General features: G+C 60.1%; 1 protein-coding gene across 1 annotated transcript; it reads left to right on the forward strand.

The window, feature by feature from the left end:
* Positions 1-5,010: 5,010 nt before the first annotated feature.
* On the forward strand, positions 5,011-18,259 carry LOC309582041 (uncharacterized protein). Its single transcript, XM_082297014.1, has 14 exons — positions 5,011-5,109; positions 11,853-11,915; positions 12,117-12,158; positions 12,243-12,317; positions 12,453-12,489; positions 12,710-12,759; positions 13,369-13,472; positions 14,395-14,503; positions 16,163-16,258; positions 16,874-16,912; positions 17,052-17,126; positions 17,739-17,775; positions 17,924-17,954; positions 18,096-18,259. Exons 2-13 carry the CDS (start codon positions 11,858-11,860, stop codon positions 17,946-17,948), a joined length of 747 nt encoding a protein of 248 aa, XP_082153140.1. The 5' UTR covers positions 5,011-5,109; positions 11,853-11,857; the 3' UTR covers positions 17,949-17,954; positions 18,096-18,259.
* The last annotated feature ends 743 nt before the right edge of the window (positions 18,260-19,002 follow it).

Raw genomic sequence — 19,002 nt, forward strand, 5'->3', positions numbered from 1 at the left:
TTGCCACGTCACAGCTGTGCCACCTCAGGGTGCACGGTGTGGCAGCTGTGTCCACACTGCCCACGCCTCCGGGGCCACGCTGGCAGCTTTGTCCCGAAGGGGAGCCCCGAGGTGCAGATATTCCACCCTCTGGGAGGGGCTCTCCTGTTTGCGGAGGGATTTAGGAAGTGCGTCCCTCCCTGCGACAGAAATGCCTGTTTGTTTGTTTTTCCATGCCGTGGCTCTGCTCTGAGCCGGCGCTCCCTCCCAGGACCGCAGCCACTCTCAGTCTGCTGCGGGGAGGGTTCGGCAGCGGTGTGGGGCCGGTCTGCACCCTGGGGGCGGCTGTGCGAGGTGGGACAGAAGCCGGCGGCAGCCAAAGGCCACACCGGAGTGCGGTGCAGAGCAGTCACCCACCCGGGCAGTGCCCAGGGTGAGCCAGCCCTGGATCTCCCTGCTGTGAGCTCTGCGGTGCCCGAGTGCTGCCTCGTGCCTGCAGGGGTGGCACAGCCAGCCTGCCCTCCCTGCCCACACCGGAGCAGGGACACCTTTCCCTCGAGGAAACAAATGCCTGCGTCTCCTTGTGGATGCTGGGGCACACAAGGAGATCGCCAGGGTGAGCAGAGGCTGCCTGCTCCCCTCCCCAGCCCCGTGGTCAGCTGCAGGGATGTCCTGTGGAGCCTGGCCACCCTGCACTCTTCTAATAAATGTTTTGGTAGTGCTCCACGTGGAGATGGATCTTTGGGATGGGCTGGGAAGGAAGCAATGCTGTGCCAAGGTACCAAAGACCCCTGTGGAGCGGGCATGTGGGGCATGTAATGGAGTAGCCCTCTCTGCCCTTCACCCTCTGCATTACTGCTCGTGGCTGGGAGAAAAGGAATGTTTTAGGTTGCTCAGGTACTGGGAACATCCCCTGGGTTCCCAGCACTGACCACTTCCCCTGGAAAAGGGTATGGGCCGCTGTGGTTTGGGATTTTGGGACAGCAGGTCCGGTCTGGTTCTGGGTGTGCAGAAAGCACCTGCCTCTCCCTGGGACTGGGGCTGCCACCTCCCTGCTGATGGGAAGGGGTGGGTGAATTCCTGGTTTTGCTTCACTTCTCATGGATTTGGAGCAGTGCTGGGTGGCTGCCCCAGACCTGAACTGAAACAAAGGGAGTCGGTGCCTTTTGGGAAGCACCAAGTCAGCCTGACCTCAAATCCCTTTTCAGAGCAGCAGCCCAGAAACCTCCCACAGATGCAGGAGCTGCCTGTGAAGAACGGAGTGTGCAGGGCCCAGGGGACTGTTCCCACCTCATAACCTGTGAAAAGGGCCTGGGCACCCCTGCTGAATTCCAGGGAGGAGCAGTGGGCTCCCGCTCCCCGCACACCGAGGCTGGGCAGGCTGCCGGGACTGCCCTGCGTGTGCAGCGGTGACGGCAACACAATTTTCCATAAACAGAAGCAGCTGATCTTGAGTAAGGGATGGGGCCCTGCCTGATTTCCCTGTTTTGTTTTGTTTTGGTCTGGTTAAAGTGGGAATTCAGCAGGCCTCAAGCCACAGACCCAGCTTAGGTTTGTGCAGAGGCTCTCTGGGATCTGGGGGTTTCTGTGGATAAGTCGGAGCGGAGCAGCAGCTCGTACTGGTTTATTACTGGAGAAATTGATCTCTTGAGAAGGAATAAGCCAAAAATTGGAACCCAGTAAGGGCTGATCTTGCTGGAGCTGTGTTCTGGGACCAGTAATGGTAACATTTCAGCACGTGTGGGACCTTCTCCTCTGCTGTGGATTTCCCCTCCTCAGGGCTTATTGCTCTTCTGAAAGTCTCTCACAGCAGAGAAACGCTTTCAGCCCCTAATACAAATTTAATTTATTTCTTCTAAACCTGCCATCCAGCAGTGTCTCCCCCCAGGCCCACGGGTAGGTATGCTGTGTTTTCCCAAGGGATGAACTTTTCTAAGCAGATTAGGAGTGATTATTTTCCTGTGAAGCTGCCTGGCCACGGCTGTCGTGCTGACCCCAAATGCCGTGCAGCTGAGGCAGACACCTTGGGCACCACTCTGCCTCCACTCCTGGAGCACCGTCCATCCCCCGGGGGAGCAGAGCTGTGGTGGGTACCAGCCCAGCCCCGAGGAGCTCCTGGGACAGCCCAGGCCGTCACCTGTGGAGCCCTTTGCTCGCTCAATGTCCTGCTCCAGAGCATCTTCCGAGACAAAGGGTGCCGAGCGTGGCCCCACATCTGGCCGGGCTGTTCCCATGTTCCTCTGTGCTCTGGAAATCATAGGCCAGGGTCCCAAAGGGATGCAAATTACAAAAATACAGCCTGGCGGGCACCACGTGAATTACCGCCCATTAGCGGTGGTTTTCCCGATCTCTCCTTTTATAGCTCTTTGTTCTGCTGTGTCAAAACAGATTTGTTTATAGGGTTTCAGCGATGATGTTTCTCTGCAAAAATGCTTTTCCTCTACTTGGGGATTGGTTCCCTTCCATGGTCAGTAACATCATCACTTGGCACGGAGTCGCTGGAGTTCAGCTCGAGCTCTGCTCCACGGGGCAGTGCAGGAGCTTCAGTGCAGCCGCTGCTCGATGCCCGCTCCTGCAGGAGCTCAGGGCACAAGGAATGACTTGGACCTGATGGAAAATGATGTTATTGGGGTAAACGGAGCCTTACGGCCACAGGCAGCTTTTGTCACTGCTCCATTCTCCCGTGTCCCTGGTGGGGCTGAGGGCTGCGTTGCCACTGAACAGGCAATTTCCAAGCATGGCATTACAGGGAGAGACCTTGAAATTGGAGAGGAAAATTCTGGAGAGCGAGTCTGGGGAGGAGACACCTGCTCCAGGGTAAGGGACACGGGCTCAGATGAAATCATGCCCTGCTGGAGCTGCTGTTCACTGTTCCCCTGGCAGTGCTCCTGTTCACTCAGACAGCTGAGGAGATCAGCCCAGCCCCTTTGTTAGCATAAATCAGCATATCCTGCCTGGCCTCCACATTACTTTTTGGCCCAATTTCTCCAGAAGAGAAGCTGGAGCTCAGTACAGCCTCTCCAGCAGCACAGCTCTGGGGAGCAGATGTTTACCACGAGCAACTGCTGGAGCTGCTTTTCCTCTTCCCTTCCCACAATCACATTGGGGTCTCTAATTTTACCTGACTTTATACAGGAAAAAAATAATTGCTGCTAATTTTTTTGATTCTACTCACTTTGGGCAGCTCCTTGGGAATTTGTAAGTAAAGAACCAAGGGAAGGAGAGCGTGGAGCACACCCAGCCACATCCAGCTGTGTCCTGGCTGCTGCTGCATAGGGGATCTGTGCTGAGGGTTCTGCAGAGCCCCACCGTGCTCGCTGCAGCCCCCAGGGCACGGTCACACCTGAATGTTTCACTGTGTGCTGTGGATAATGACAGCTGAGGAGCAGATAAGGTCAGAGAAGCCCAAAATTTGATTATAATGGCTTGATCCCTGCCTCCCTCTCTGCAGGGTAACTGACAGCCTTATCCTGTTGTCCCTCTGTATTAGAGGGACTTGATGTTTTCCAGCTCCTCGGTGCTGGTCTGTATCTCTTGACCCTTTGAATAATTGCCTTGAAATGCCAGTGCTGGTTTATGTTCTTTTTATGTTTTACTGGAAGCAGGGAAATGGCTGTGGAATGGTGCCATCACCACCTGATTTCTATCTCAGTTGCGTTGGAGTTAATAGGGGATGAGCCAGCTCGGTGGTGACAGCATTGCTGAGGTGTTTTTCCAAGAAGAAATGGCTCTGCAGGGCAGCAGCAGGAGCCAGGCAGACAGAGGTGTGCCAGTCTGGCCAGGGAGAAAGTGGTGCCCATGGCTCTCAGCTACTGCCTGGCAGTGCCCCTAGCACCCTGCTCCCATCTGACATCCTGGACTGAACATGGATCTCCCTCCCAATCTTGCCCCTCCCAACACGCCTGGCTGTCTGATGGGGACAAACTGGGCTTGCCACAAAGCTCTGTGACTGGGCTTTCAGTGCTTTTCACAGGGCTTTTTGTCCAGCCCTTCTGCCTGACAGTGTTTTGTCCCAGCTGGCTGAAGCGTGGGCTGGTTCCCAGCCTGCTCTGGGTGACACCCAAAGGGTCTGGTTTCCTGCAGCCGCCAAGTGCTGGTGGATTTGGGGCAGTTAATGCAGGTAACAGGTCCTGGGTGTGCCTGAAACTGAGCCAGGCCCTGCTGGAAGTGGCCCTGCTGCCCACCCTGACCTGGGTGGCCCCTGAGATTGGCTGAGTGCCGTGACTGAAGCCCTGTGAACTGGGCCACCTGGCCTGGCAGCCTGGCAGCCCCTCTCCCAGCCCTCAGGAGGCAGCAGGACAGCAAAGCCTCTGTGCTGTGTTTGCCAATTCACCTGTGGGTGTTTTCTGCTGGCCCCAGAGGAGCTCCCAGTCTGTTCCTCGCTCCCCCCATGCCTGGAGCGCAGCTCAGGGCAGAGTCCAGGCCTGCTCTGCTGTGGGAAGGGAGGCTTCACAGCCAGGTGAGCGTTTCCCCTTCACAGCTGCTGCCTGCAGGCACCGGGACTTTTGTAGAACCACAGAATCACTGAATGGTTTGGCTTGGAAGGGATCTTCAAGCTCCAAATCCCTGACAGACCTTCTGCTATCCCGGGTTGTTTCAAGCCCCATCCTACCCGGCCTTGGAGACTTCCAGGGATGGGGCAGCCACAGCTGCTCTGGACACCGTGTGCCAGGGCCTCACCACCCTCATAGGGAGGAATTTCTTCCCCATATCCCACCTAACCCTGCCCTGTGGCAGTGGGAAGCCATTCCCCCTAATCCCATCAATCCATCAGTCCCTCAGTCCCTCCCCAGGTGTCTCGGAGCTCTTTCAGGCGCTGGAAGGAGCTCGAAGCTCTCCCTGGAGCTTCTCTTCAGGCTGAACACCCTCAGCGGTGTCAAGAGCTGAGGGGCTCCATTCCCCTGAGCATCCCCGTGCCTTCCTCTGGGGGGATCTCGGAGCCGCCGGGGGCCGGGCCGTGCTGGCCGCGCCCCCGCCGCTGCCCGCGCCCCCCGCCCCGCAGGCACCGCCCTCGCCCCGCCCGCCCGCTCCCCTTTGTGCGGCAGCCCCGCTCCGCGCTCCGCTCCGCTCCCCCGGCACCGCCCGGCGCCGCGGGGCCAGCCCGGCCCTGCCCGGCTCTGCCCAGCTCAGGTGGGTCCGGCCGGCGAGGGGTCTCGGGGGAACGGTGGGGAGGAAGGGAGGGAAGGGGTGGCTGGGGGGGTCTCGGGGTCCGCCCCGCAGCGCGCGGCTCGGGGGTGCCCGCTCGGGGGTCCGTGCCCCGGTACCGGGGTGCGGTACCGTGCCCCAGCCCGCTCCCGCCGGGGAGGCGGCCGGGACCTCGCCCCGCTGCCCCGGGGCATCGCCCCGCGCCCCCCACCCGCCCGCATCCCGGCCCCGGCGGCTGCCATGGCAACGCCGGGTATCGCGGTTTCCCTTATCCCACCGTTGCCTGGTTACCAGCCCCCCGTGCAGGGGAGGATGCCCCGGCGGACCCCGCCCGAGACCACCGCGGGTAGACCCGGAGCACGCCCGGTGCTCCCCAGGCTGGCAGGGCTGTGCGGAGCGGGGGGATCCCGGGGAGCCGGGGGATCCCTCTCTCGCAGCCCTTGGCAGCGCTCTGGCTCCTGTTGTTCAATATTGTAGTAACACCGTGCGTAAACAGCCAAGAGCCTCATCCCGGGAAGGCGTACGGAGGAAGGGAAGAGCATGTCTCTCAGGGTGTGTAATTAATGCTTCCAAAGAAACGGATTTTGGAGTCCATGTGGTGGAACTTGGATCTTGCAGGGATATTTCTGTGGGAGGGAAAGTGACAGGTGGTTTGTGTGGATGTGAATAAGCAGCGTGAAGGAGCAGCCTCTCGGGGAAAGCCGTGTGTGGATTAGAATGGAGCACCCATTTTGACAAGCCCACAGTGCTCCAAGATGCTGCTGGGTCCTGCTGGGATTTTCAGTCTTGCTGGGGGTTTTGCTCCCAGTTTGAAACAAAGACAAACCCGGAGAATCCCTGCTCATGCACAACTGGACCGTGGTTCCAAGGTGGAGTGAGGTGGAGAGCTGCCAGCGCCAAGTGCCATGGCTGCCAAGCTGGGCCACCTGTTAGAGCGTTTGGGACCGGCTGGAGAATACCCTGTGCCTGCAAGGTGTGAGTCTGCCTGCGCCTCACAGCTCACGCTCACCTGGAAATTGTATCTGCTTTGTCTCAACGTACCCATTCAGGTAAAACACGGTGGGGAGCCACGGCTTTGCCAGGTGTGGAGGACACTCCCTGGCACAGCAAGCCAGCAGCTCTGTGCCCAGCTGTCCCCCGTGTTTGCCTTTCAGGCTGTCTGTGTGTTTGCAAGGTGTAAAGAGGCTGCAGAGCTCTGCAGCTGTTGCATTCCCGAGCATGGAGAAGGCACCGCAGGCACTGCTGGCATGGAGGTGTCCTCTCCTGGCCTCTCCTGTCCCACCTGGGGGGCTGTGCCAGCTGCCCGTCACTCCGTGTGTGGGGCAGTGTAGGTGGGGACAGCAGCCGTGCTGCTGGGGACTGCTGTGTGCCTCGTGCTCGCGGTGGTCGCGGCTGATGGTGACAGCGGAGGAGAGAAGGGAGAAAATGTCCGCTGTGATGTGCGGCGGAGCGTGGCAGTGCTGTGGTACCCAGCACGCACGGGAGCCTCAAACAGCTTGTGGCACGCTGCTCTGCCGGGGTGTTCTGGTGCTCTGGGGTGCTCTCACCACCAGGATCCTCCAGGTAACCTCTCCTGTGTCTCACCTGTGGGATTCCCGTGGCTGGTGCCCGTGCAGAGCCCGGGTTCATTCAGCTGGTGTGCGGCCAAACGAGGGTGTGGCGGGAGGATGGGACGGTCCAGGCAGGTGTATGGTCAGGTTTACAGCACCTGGTTATCTGTTAATTAAATAAGGAGGGATCAGGAGCAGCAGACTCCTGGTGGGAGGTGGTGGTGATGTTTACTGCCTGCTCGAGCCCAGGGCTGGGTTCCCTGGCCAGGCAGCAGGGTTTGCACTGGAGGTTTGCCCCAGCGAAGGATTGGCCTGGCTGCCTCGTTGGGGTGTCACTGGGGGGCTGGGGACTGTGCTGAGCCACACATGGCCAGGCAGTCTTGGCTGAGGTTCCTTGATGGTTTAGGGTCAGTTCCATGAGGCTGGAAGAAGCCCTGCAGGAGGCAAGTGGGATTCTGGGGTACAGGTGGGGGACGGTGCGCTCAGAGACACCCCAAACCAGCAAAAGAGACAATTAGACCGTAGTAAAGCCAGGTTTGTGTCTCCCATCCAGTCAGGCTCTGAATCAGCACCGGATTTGGGAAGGGCCGTCCATACCGGAATGGCGAGGGCTGGAAATCTCCTCTCCTCTCTCATTTGGAAGCAGGAGGCACAACAACAGGCACATTAATAGCCAGATTGATGCTGACGTGAAATGGCAGAAGAGCACATCTATGCAGAGCTGGAAATGTCCATTCACACATGCACGCTCTTAAACGCCCCGGGCAAAGGAGCGCTGCTGTCACGGTCTGGGGGGCTTTGCACAGAAACCAGAGATTTTAACTAGGTCTGATCTTCGGGAGATGCCCTGAGGACTCCTGACGGAAGGCGGAGGCTGCCCGGAATTGCGCTGTGATGGCTGAGACTTGACAGGGCAGATCTATGCAAAACAATGGGAAGGAAAAGGGGATTTGGAGATCCAACAGCGTTACAAATTCACCTGCCTCGCTCTGGCAGGATTTGCCATGCTGCAGAGAGCGGAGCCAGGCAGGAGAGACTGGGTCTGTCTGCCCGGATTTGCCTGCCCCTCTCCCTAGCCAGGGCTCCATGCATGCACACACACCAAGGCAACGGCGTGGGAATGGCGAGGAGGGATGATCCAGGAGGAAGAGGCTGAGGAGGAGCTGCGGCTGTGCTCTGCGTGGAGGGAATGCTGGCTGTGCGCGTGGCAGGGCGGCGGTGGGGCGGTGAATCACCCAGCCGGCTCCTGTGGGTGCGGGTGGCTCCCAGCTCCTGGTGCCAGGGTGGCCCTGCCACTGTCACTCTTGCTGGTGTCACCACTGGCTGTGCTGGGCAGGGGGAACAGACCCTCACCGTGGGGCAGGTCCAGCTGTGGCTGCCTCTGGCAGCCCTGGGTTAGTCCCTGAACCCGCTCTCATCCACGTCCTCCCAGAAAACAGCAAACTCCGTGTACTTCCTCACTCTGTGTCGCTGCTTCCTCCTCCCGAGCCTCTCAGATTGCTGCTGCCTCCTACCACCGGCTCTTCTGTGGAGATAGGGATGGGGGGGAAATGTCTGGTTTCCCTCATAAGGCAGCAGGTTGAGCTGGCATGAGCGGGAAGGGGAGTTCTGGCCTCCACTGCTCCACTCCTGTGCTGCTCTGCCTTTCTCCATGTTCAGCCAGATCTCGCTGTTTTAAGAGGAAACCCCAACATTTAGGTTCAAGTCACAGGCATTGCCACTGCCCGTGGTGACTCCAAACTTTGTGTCACCGATGCAGAGAAAACAGGGGGAGATTTGGGCTGTGGGATGTGGCAGCTGCTGGATTTCCTCTCCTTTCCTGTGCCAAGGCACAGCTGGATTCAGCAGGAGGGAAGGCAGGAGCGGGGAGAACGGCAAACCCTCGGCAGTGCTCGCTCTTCTCACTTTATTTCAGCTTCAGGAAGAAGTGGGTGGGCCAGCTTGGAGCAACCCAAAAAACCTGTGGCTCTTTGCAAGGCATATGCTTCCTTGGAGGAGAGCTGGGCTCGTTTGCACTGCAGAACGCCGTGTTTGCCTTTGGAGCAGGGACACTGCCAATCCTGGCGGTTCACTCGTGCAGAGATAAGTTCGAGCGCGCGGAAGTGTGTGAATTCTAGGAATTGAGATAGAAAAACAAAGAACATATGTGTGCTGCGTGCTTGGCTCGGCCCAGCAGCGAACTCTGCCGCGCTACGTGCGAGAAGCCAAACGCTGTGCGAAGGGTTGGAGGCGGCGTGTGTGGCTGGGCAGGGCCCAGTGCCACGTGGAGGGGGCTCGGGGCAGGGAATAATTTCAAATTCCCTGAGCGTGTTCTTCAGGGAATACTCCAATAGTGGGCAAATAGCAGCAAAACAGCAAAAATCTGATTGGTGATTTGCTTGAGAAATACAGGAGCCGATTGATATTGATCATGGCTTGAGAGTGTGAGCTGTGTCACAGCCCTTGTGGGCACACAGAGCCCTCAGGGGTAAAATGACTGACTTTGCAGCCTTGGCAGTGAAGAGATAAAGAACGTGAGAGAAGGACTCGTGCAGCTCGAAGTGACTTTGTCACCAGCTGTGGTTTCTTTGTGTGTGTTTCTAAGACCTGGTAATTACCCCGAAATCTTCGTCTCAGCAAACGAGGGGGTTGGTCTGGGCACGCTCCGGTGCAGCCCCGCGCTGCACAATGGCACAGCAGCTGCAGCAGAGGGGGGTGAAACCCTCCAGTGCTCGGATAAACACATCGCCTGCGGAATGGCAAATCGTGGAAGGGGAGGAAGGATGGGAGTTATCGTGGGATATTACCGCAGGCCTAGGGTATATGACTGTGTCCCGCAGCCATAGGGAGGAGGAGGAGAGAAGATGCAGCAGGCAGGAATTGTGCAGCAAGATTGATTTATTTAATTATTTTACAAACTCTTTTACAGACTTTTTCTTCATAGTCTAATTGGACAAAGGACCAGCCACCCCTTGGGGGTGATTGGCTAAAATCCTAAAACATCCATTGTCAAAATATTTTCCTACTGTACCATAAACAAGACTTTTCAAGGTTGCAGGTGGCTTGGTTGTTGACATACTCTGCTACCTCTTCTGTAAGAGAGAAAAGTCTCTCATGGATTTAGAAAATAGCAAGAAAATCCTTGCTAGCAGCATTTTTGTATCTACAGTGGGATGCCGCTTGTTGTGATGAACAAGGCGGGTTCTGGGAATGTTGGTGGGGCCGGGGCTGCCTCCTCTGTCCGTGCAGTGGGAACTGGCTCCCAAGGGCAGCACTGGGAAAGGCCACGGAGCCAAGCGCTGCTGGGGCCAGCACCGGTGGGCATTGCCGAGCCTGCTCCACGCGTGCCGATCCTGGGAGCATCGAGCACACACTGGGAGAAGGGGCCGCGGCAGGGGCGGGGGGGACCTCGGTGTCCCGGGGAGCCGGCCCGGGGCAGCTGAGCTGCCTCCCCCGTGGCTGGCAGCGGCCGTGGGCTGGGAATCAGGTCAGGCTCTGGAGGGGCTGAATAGCGGCACGCCGGGATCTGCATCCGTCAGCGAGCTGAATTCCTGCTGTGTCGAGGGCCCCTTCCTTATCGGCACTAATCCAGCGCAGCAGCTGCAGCAGCTCTGTAGCACTCGGCGCTATCGGAGCCGCGCAGGGCTCCCGATAACCCCCCCCTTCCTCTCCCGGGCCAGCAGCGAGCTCTCTGCGTGCCCCCGGCCATGTATGGCCACCCAGGCCGGCGCCGGGGCACGGGGAGGCTGCTTGGCACCGCTGACACCAACAGGCAGAGCCCCGGGGCAGCGCGGGGAGCTGCGGGGACAGGGAGCAGCCAGCCTGCCACCCCCGCCCTCGGAGCAGCCCCATCAGCCAAGCCCTCTCCTCGTGGCACGAGGTGCCCCCCGCACGCAGCCAGCAGACGATCGGGTCTGCAGTGCCCTGTGCCAGCTGGCAGGACATGGAGCAGCTCCCCCCTGTCCCCTGGGAGTTGGAGAGGTGCCGCTGGCAGCAGGTTGTGGGCACCAGTGGCAGAGCAGCGGTGCCGGGTCGCTCCCAGCAGCGAAGGTGCCCATCCCAAATGCAAACGGGGACATGTCCCCGCTGCCCGAGCTGGCAGAGAGCGTCACAGCCCGGCCACAGCGTCCTTACACCCGGGCAGAAATGTCCGAGCTCCGGCCGGGTGTTCCCAGTGAAGGGACAGGGCCAGGCTCCACTGGGAGGGGACACCGAGGTTATTTATGGTCTCTCCTTGCTGCTGCAGGGAGCCCGGAGGGCAAGTGTGTCTTTGAGCTCACGTCCCACCAGGGCCACTGGCCTCATTGCGGGGGTGTAATTGCTATGCTAATTGGGACAAATCATCAGCAGGGGCCGGGCCGGGGGCTGATGGCCGGGTGCTGTTCCGTTCCGAGCCGTGCCGTGCTGAGAGGAGCCCTGGGATGCTCTAAACCAATCAAGTTTTAAGTGCAGATGTGGAAAGAGCAAACTAAAATTGTTCTTGCCTCTTCTTCCGTGGTGTCTCTTAAATCTTCTTGAGAAAGTTTTTAATTGAAACGCACCACATTGAAAAAATAATAATCCCAAGTGCGAGTGGAGTCTGTCCCAGTTTAGGAGGCTGGAAATATTCAGCAAACTGGTTAAGTTATGCCAACTTCTCCCAAAGACATAGGAATTTAGGCTTGGGTGTTTTAGCAAACGAGGGTAACTGTAAATCCAGCCTCTTTTTTTTTTTTTTTTTTTTTTTTTTTTTTTTGTCTGTGGAGGTTTAGGTTGAATATCAGGGAAAGGTTCTTCCCACAGAGGGTGCTGGGCACTCCCCAGGCTCCCCAGGGAATGAGCACAGTTCCAAGACTGCCAGAGCTCCAGGAGTGTTTGGACAGCGCTGCCAGGGGTGCCCAGGGTGGGGTTGTTGGGGTGCTGTCCCCGTTGCCTGCAGAGCAAACTTGAGACTGCCCTGAGATTTATGCTAAGTGGAGGTAGTCGAAAATACATCACAGAACCCCACAAAAAGAAGTCTGGCTGGCTGCTCAAACCCTTCCCCTCCTACCTTTGAACTGCTGGGCTACCAGGTAACCTGGGTGTTTCCTAGGACCAGCCTGGCTCCTTCTCCCATAGCATGGGCTGGCCCTGCCTGCCCACACAGCTGGCCATGGGTTGTCTGTAGTTCCCTCCCTGAGGCATCTGGGTGCTGACACCCTCTTCTCCCCTCTCTCACAGTAGCCATGGAGGCAGCACTCATCTTCCTGTGCTCCCTGCTGGTGCCAGCGGCCGTGGCAGACGGTAGGTGCCCGGTGCTTCCCACACACAGCTCGGGAAAAGGCTGGGGGACCCTGGGGGACGGCCTCCACACGGATCCAAGGGGGCTGGAGCTGGGTGTGGGGCAACAGCCATGGGAGCCCAGAGCCCCAGGGTTTGTGGGGAGCCACCAGGGCTCAGCCAGGGGCTCACTCACCTCACACCCCCTTGTCTGCTCATTTTCAGTGGCCACCCAGGAGAAGGAGGAGGAGGATCCCTTTAACTACGGTGAGTGAGCATGCCAGGGCGAGCAAAGGAGCCACCCCCTTCCCTGAACCCAGCAGGAATGAGCCCTGTGTCTCCCCTTCCCAGATTACCAGAGCCTGAGGATCGGGGGGCTGGTGTTTGCCGTGGTCCTGTTCACCGTGGGCATTCTCCTCATACTCAGTAAGTTTGGGATGTGGTGGACGCTGGGCTGGCAGACAGGGACAGCAGGGGCTCTTCTTGTGGTGGGGGGCGCTGGGAAAGGCCACATCCCATTCCCCCTTTGGCCACGCTCACGGAGTTTCTCTCCCCTTGCAGGCAGGAGGTGCAGGTGCAGTTTCAAGCAGAAGCCCAGGTGAGTGGGGGCAGCCTGGTGGGGAACATCTCCCTTGGAAAGCCCCTCTGCTCCACTCCTCCCGGGCTCCCTCCCACAGCTGGCAGAGTGGTTGCACTCTCTGAGTGTCCCTTTGGGGCTCTGCCTGCTCCCTTCCTGGCATCCCACCACGCTGTTGGGCATTCCATGTTGGGATGGGGCACAGATGCCGGCTGCCCTCACCGTGCTCCTCTCCTTGCAGGGCTCCAGGGGACGAGGAGGCTCAGGCGGAGAACCTGATCACCTCGAACGGTAAGGTCACTGTCCTGCGGTCCCTGTGCCACTGCCCCGTGCCACAGCCCCCTCCCAGCACTGGGCAGGCACCACAAACCCCTCTGCTCTTCCCTCTGCAGCGACGGCGGCACAGAAAGCAGAGAACTGAGCAGGAGCCATGCGGTGAGTGCCAGGCCAGGCTGGGTGGGGGCATCGGGATGGGAGGGACAGCTGGGGACATGTACGGGGTGACTGCGGGGCACTGAGCAGACCAGTGGGACTGGGCAGCTCTGCATCCCTGGGATGGGGGTGAGCACTGATGGGATCCACAGCAAGGAAACTCACAGTGCTGGCGAGGTCCTGAGCATCCACAGGCAGGCCAGCAGGAAAAGGAAGCATCTGTCTGGATTTTCCCTTGTGTTGCACTTCCTTTTCTTGTGCTCCTGCAGCCCGGAGTGGTTTTGGCTTTAGGATGTTCAGAGAGCTGAGTGTGAGTACCTCGGGGCATCTCACTCTGAGCTCCCCCACCTCCTGGCCCGTGCCCTGGTTTGGAGAGGGGGAAGGCTGGAGCCCGTGCTGGCTGGGGTGCTGCTGGGGTACAACCCCTGTGTGGGGAAAGCCTGACCCACTGCTCTGCTCCCCACGCAGACCCAGAGACCCGAGGACGGACGCTCGGAGCGCAGATGCCCGCGGCCTGCGAGGAAACTGAAACCCCAGCAGCAGGTCCCTCTCAGGAGACGCGGAGCTGCCGTGTCTGTGTCCCCCTCTGTGCTCCAGCACCAGTTCTCTGTTTCCTAACCCGACTAAACTCTGCTCACCGTCCTCGCTGCCTCCCGTGGTGTGTAATGTTGCTGTGAGATGATCATTACCTCTAGGGCTAGTTGTTGCTGATGTTGTAATCGTGACTTTCTCTTCACCTTTCTCGTGCTGTGCGTGTGATTCGGGCTCTGTAGGACTGGCAGGCGCTGCCCTTTGGGCTGCCCTCCAAGCCTGGGAACAGGGAATGTGGGCTGCGGGGCAGGGACCCCCGTTCCCTGCCCAGTGCCAGCAGCACAGCCCCACTGGCTTTGGGCAGGGCTTGGGGGCCTGCAGTGCTCTGGGGACCTGCCCAGCCATTTCAGGGCCACCTGTCCCCATTTCAGCAATAACCCCTGCACGCCCCAGCCTAAAAACAGCCATGGTGGGGGGTGAGTCAGGCAGGGACAACCCATGGCTCAGCCCTCCTTGCTGGGGTCACTGGGGTGCTGGATTCAAGGCTGAAGGGAGCTCTCCTGCCTCTCCTGCTTGGCACTCCCCGGTTCTGTCCCTGGTTAAACCTGTGGGACGCTGCTCTAAGGGTGAGGCAAGGCCGTGGTGGCAGAGAAACGCGTGAGGTCCCCAGCACGGTGACACTGTGGACGAGGGCGGCAGCACAGCGGTGACCCCGCTAACCAGCACAAACCAGCTCCTGCCCGCAAGCCAGAGCTGGGTGGGTGACACAGTCTGAGGGCTAAAGAGAAGCAGAGATCCTGTCCGTGCTTGTCTCCGGCAGGGAAGGGGCAGCAGCATTTCCTCCTGGTGCTCCCTGCCCCTCCTGACGCTTTGTCGCTCCCTGTGCCACCCATGTCAGTGCTGTGTGTTGTCCCGTGGTGGTTCCGTGTCACCCCTGGTGCCAGCTGTCCCTTCTCCCCACAGAGCAGCAGCAAGTGGCACCGAGCGATTCTCGGGGCTTTTGCACACCTGAGCTTGCACTGTGACAGCGTGCTGAGCCCAGAGGCCATCGTCACCCTGTGTCCTCTCATGGGTCAGAGGCAAGCCTGTGATTTTTGGCCCTTCCTCAAAGGCTTGGGCAGGCAAAAGCTTGGCTGGGGCTGGGGACTGCCAGCTCGGATGGGGGCAGGAGTGGGGGTCCCCAGGGCTGCACTGAAACACCTCAGGGTGCCGTCCCCACCCTGGAAAGGGGGTCTTGTCCTCCAGGGTGGCTTTGAGAGAGGTTTCTGCTGTGTCCATCCCACTGTGGTGGCCCTGCTGCCAGCCTGGGCTGTATCCCAGTGTGCTTGGCATCACTTGGTGGCACCGGGAAGCTCTGTCCCGTCTGTGCCTGGCAGAGGGACCGTGTCTCTCATGTTGTGTCCCTTCCCTCCATCCTGGCTGTCGCAGAGAGCTCCTGGGCAGAGCAGACCCCCGGCCTGGCCCCCGCGTGTCACGGTGTGTGTCCCGTCGGAGTGCCCGTGCTGTCCGTAGTGTGCCGTCGGTGTAACCACGAAACAAAGAGCTCCCTGTGGTGTGTGAAATGGCCAAACCCTGACTGTTGTAAAATAAACTGAGCTATTGTGTCTCCTTTTAAATAGGCGAGTGTGCTGCTGTGCTGGAGGGCTGGTGTGTTCTGTGCTGTGACCTAAGGGGAAAGAAATAAAATATCGTTTCTATCGGTGCCTGCCTGCGTTGTCTCGAGGGCCGTGGCGTTCCTAGGGCAGCCTGGCAGCTTCCCACGCCGTCCCATTGTGGCCTGGCTGGGGCCAGGGGAGCAGGGGCAGCGCCCTGGGCAGCACAGCCGGGCTTTGTGCCGGCCGAGCCCCCTCCTGCTCCCTTCTGCAGCTCACCAAGGGCCAGAGCCCGTGGGAAGGGAGCGCGGGGGCGCAGCCACGGACACTTTTGTCCCTCGGCTTTTTGGGAGCCGCTGTGTCGGGCTGCTGGCGCGCCGGTCCGGCGGATGCTGAGCGCTGCCAGGGCACCGTGACAGCAGTGACAGCAGTGCCACTGTGACGGCCCCACGCAGCACCCTCCTGGGGCTTAGCTGCACCCCGTGGCACCGGAGCCGGGCTGCCGCGGGCTCCGGGTGTCTGCGCTCCTCAGCCCCGCCAAGGGGAGCGTCCCTCGGGGCCGGCTCTCCCCCGGCCTCCCCGGCGTTAATCGGCTTGGGCGCGTGACTGCCGCTCGCTGATGGCGAGATTAGAGCAAACTGGATTGCACAGCCCTCCTGGCGTCTGGCCCCGCCGGGCCCGGGGCTGGCACCGCCCGGAGAGGGGCGCAGCATCCCCGTGCCCACTGCCGGCAGGGATGCGCCACGGACATCGCCGTGCCGGGGTGCTGCCGGGCCCCGGGATGGCTCGGTGCTGGCACGGAGGTGCTGACCCGGCCGAGGGACACCCTCGGTGCCAGGCTGGGAGGACGGGGCGTGCTGGCCGCTCCTCTCCAGGAAAAGGCAGTCACAGCCTGTATCTGAGCCCATCCCTCGGCTCGTCACCGCCGCAGGAGGTGAAGCCCGGCAGGGCTGACAATGGGAAGGGGAGGGCGGGCTGGGACAAGGACACGCAGCTCGGGGTGCCCAGCCCTCCGCACCGGCTGGCACGGTGGGTGCTGCCCCTGCCCTTCCCTCCCCTCCCTCTTTCCTAAAGGCGGGCGGGAGCCCTGTGCCTCCCCTCGTGACTGCGATAAACATTACACCGAGGCCATTAATGTTTAATGAGGTTTGTCTCCCAATTAATGCGCGTTCCCGTGGGTGCCCACTCGCAGAGCGAGGCGCCCGCCGGACGACACGCCGAGGCCATGGGTGACGGTAAGGACAGACATATCTCCATGCGAGGAGAAGGGCTGGTCCCTCCCACCACGGGGGAAGCTCTCGATGAGGATTTGGGGTGGGGAGACGTGGGGATGGATCCTCAGAGCTCCACAGCCCTGTGGCACATCGGTGCCAGCTGGTGTTTGGCTTCTTGGGGTGATTTCTCCTTCCAAGCCGCTCCCAGCAGGGGGATGCGCAGTCAGGTAAGGTGGCTGACACAGTGATGAGCTTGCTGGCGTGGAGGGGGGTTGTTGGGGTGCATCAGGTGTGAGGTGTGAGCCTGAGGGGTTGTTGAGCCCTGTGCACTGCGGGAGCAGAGCCATGGATGGAGTCCTGCGGGCAGTGGCACTGCCCGAGGGCAGTGCAGCCGGCTCCCTGGCTGCAGCTTCACCTGGAGCTCAAAGGCTCCCGACCATCCTGCAAATGCAGCCTGCAACTGCATCCCGTGAATTTGCCATGGACATTAAAGCCCCTGGGGTGGGACCCTGGAGTTTCCTGGCTCAGCTGCGTGCCAAGGAAGTCAAAGCTCTCTCACTTGCAGTCCTCATTCCTGGTCTCTCCCACCTCCACATTGAGGATGTGGCTCTTACTGGAGTTTCTCCTCTTTTCCAGAGCAAGTGCCCGAGCAGGGCCCGGACAGGTTCAGCTACGGTGAGTGTGTGCCCCGGGCAGCCTGGGGGCTGCGGGCAGGGGTCGGGCAGCCCCCTGCCACTCTGCCACGGGCTCTGCGCTGCGGGCTCAGCCCCACGCTCGGGCTGGCCTGACACCTCCTGGCTCTCCTCCTCCTCAGACTATGACACCATCCGCAACGGGGGGCTGATCTTCGCCGTCGTGGCTTTTGTGATCGGGCTCCTCATTATCCTCAGTAAGTGCCTGGGTGGGTTGGACACCCTTGGGCTCCGCTCCCTGCTCTGCTCGGTCCCCTGCTCTGGCCGGGAGGGGGCTGGGGGAAACCAACCCCGCCCCACAGCACCAGGGGTGGGCACAGCCTGCCCCCGGGTCTGCCTGGGAACTTTCCATCCAGGCACGCTCCCAGCAGAGAGCGAGTTGGGAGGGAGACCACGTAAATATTTAGTGTTTCCCTGCCAGCGCCAAGGCTTCAGAGGGAAGGTCACTCATTAAAAATAGCAGAGAAAACTCTGACATTTCCAGAGAGAGGAACCAGCGTTCCCAGAGCCCTCGGATCTCGGCAGCTCCCAAAGTGACACAGTGCTGAGTGTGCAGGGCACCCTGTGACCCTGCCTGGGTGTTCTGGCACTGCTCCGTACTGGCACCGCTCCGTGTGGGGTGGCCGTGGTGTCACAGCTGCTGCAAGGATGGCTCCCACTAATTTTAGGGAGAAAACCATGAAAACCAGCAGCATATGCACTCGTGGGACAGCTTGAGCAGAAGCCTGTGGCCGGGCAGTGCCAGGGCTGCAGGGGGGGTGTGATGGGGCTGGGGGAGGCTCAGCCTCAGTCGCTCCTCTCGCCCCCAGGCCAGCGGTTCCACTGCGGAGGGAGGAAGAAGAGGAGGTGGGTATTGCGCTGTTTTCAGGCAGCCTCGTCTCTCCTGCCTGTTCCAGTCCTGCCAGCTGGCAGGGCCGCGGTCCAGCCCGCGTTCCCCTCTCTCTCAGCCACGTTGCCCAGTGTAACAGTTCTCCCCTTGCTTTTTGCTCCACAGACAAGGGAACGAGGAAGAGCTGTAGGTGCAGGTAGGAGGCTCCAGCTCCCTGTGCTGGGCAGCGATGCTTTGGGATACTCGTGCTTCAGGGAAGTACTTCTGGGGGGCTTGTCCCGGGAGGAGAGGGGCTGGGATATGCTGGCCATGTCACCTTCCCTCTCTCTGCTTTCAGAGCTGCAGTGCCGCCATGGAAGCAGAGCTCCAGCCGAAGTCCAGGAGACCTGGCCAGTGGCCACCCCTCACCCCGCTCCAGTGGATCCATTACCCCGCAAGGCCAGACCGAAAATTACCCTCGTGCTTCCCCCTCTCTTAGACCCAGCAAGAGTTTCTTGGCTAATAAAGTTCAAGCTCTGAGAGGTTAAACTCTGTGCCTGAGGCGTTTGAATCGCCCACTTTCCTGGCCCAGCGCCAATCACTTTTCTGCCCTGCAGGCGTCTTCCACCACAGACCCAGCAAAGGTCCCCGCTGGCTCCTCCGCAGCCCGAGGCACGGAGCAGCCAGCCGCCTCCGCCCTGGGTTTGCTCCGGATGTTTCTTCTCCCAGCTGCAGGTCCTGGATCCTGCGGCACTTGCCTTTCCCTTGGGATGCCGAGGCAGGGGCTGGCAGCACTGTGGGGCTGTTTGTGTGCTCGTGTCTGGCTAGGATGGGGTTAATTCTGTCCCTCGCAGCCCTCGCGGTGCTGGGCTTTGTGTTGGGAGCTGGGAAGGTGTTGGTAACACTCCAGTTCTGGCTCCTGCTGCTCCCACAGCAGCAGCGCTGTCCCTTCAACATCCCCCTCACGAGCACTCTGGGGTGGGCAGGATCCTGGCAGGGGACATGGCCAGGACAGCCCCAAACTGACCAAAGGGACGTTCCAGACCAGGTGACACCCACTCAGGTACAGAAGAAAAGGGAAAGGAGGAGAAAGGGGGGTGTTCGTACGTCACAACATTTGCCTTGCAGAGCAATCCTGACTTCCCGGAGAGGGGCTGGACATCGCCTGTGGATGGGAAGTGGAGAATTTCAGTCTTCTGGGTTTCTTTTATTTTCCTTTTCTTGTGTTCACGCTCCCTCTGCTTTCACTTTATAAACTGCCTTTA

The sequence above is a fragment of the Coloeus monedula genome (assembly GCF_965178545.1).
Source record: "Coloeus monedula genome assembly, chromosome: 25".
Classification (NCBI taxonomy): Eukaryota; Metazoa; Chordata; class Aves; order Passeriformes; family Corvidae; genus Coloeus; species Coloeus monedula.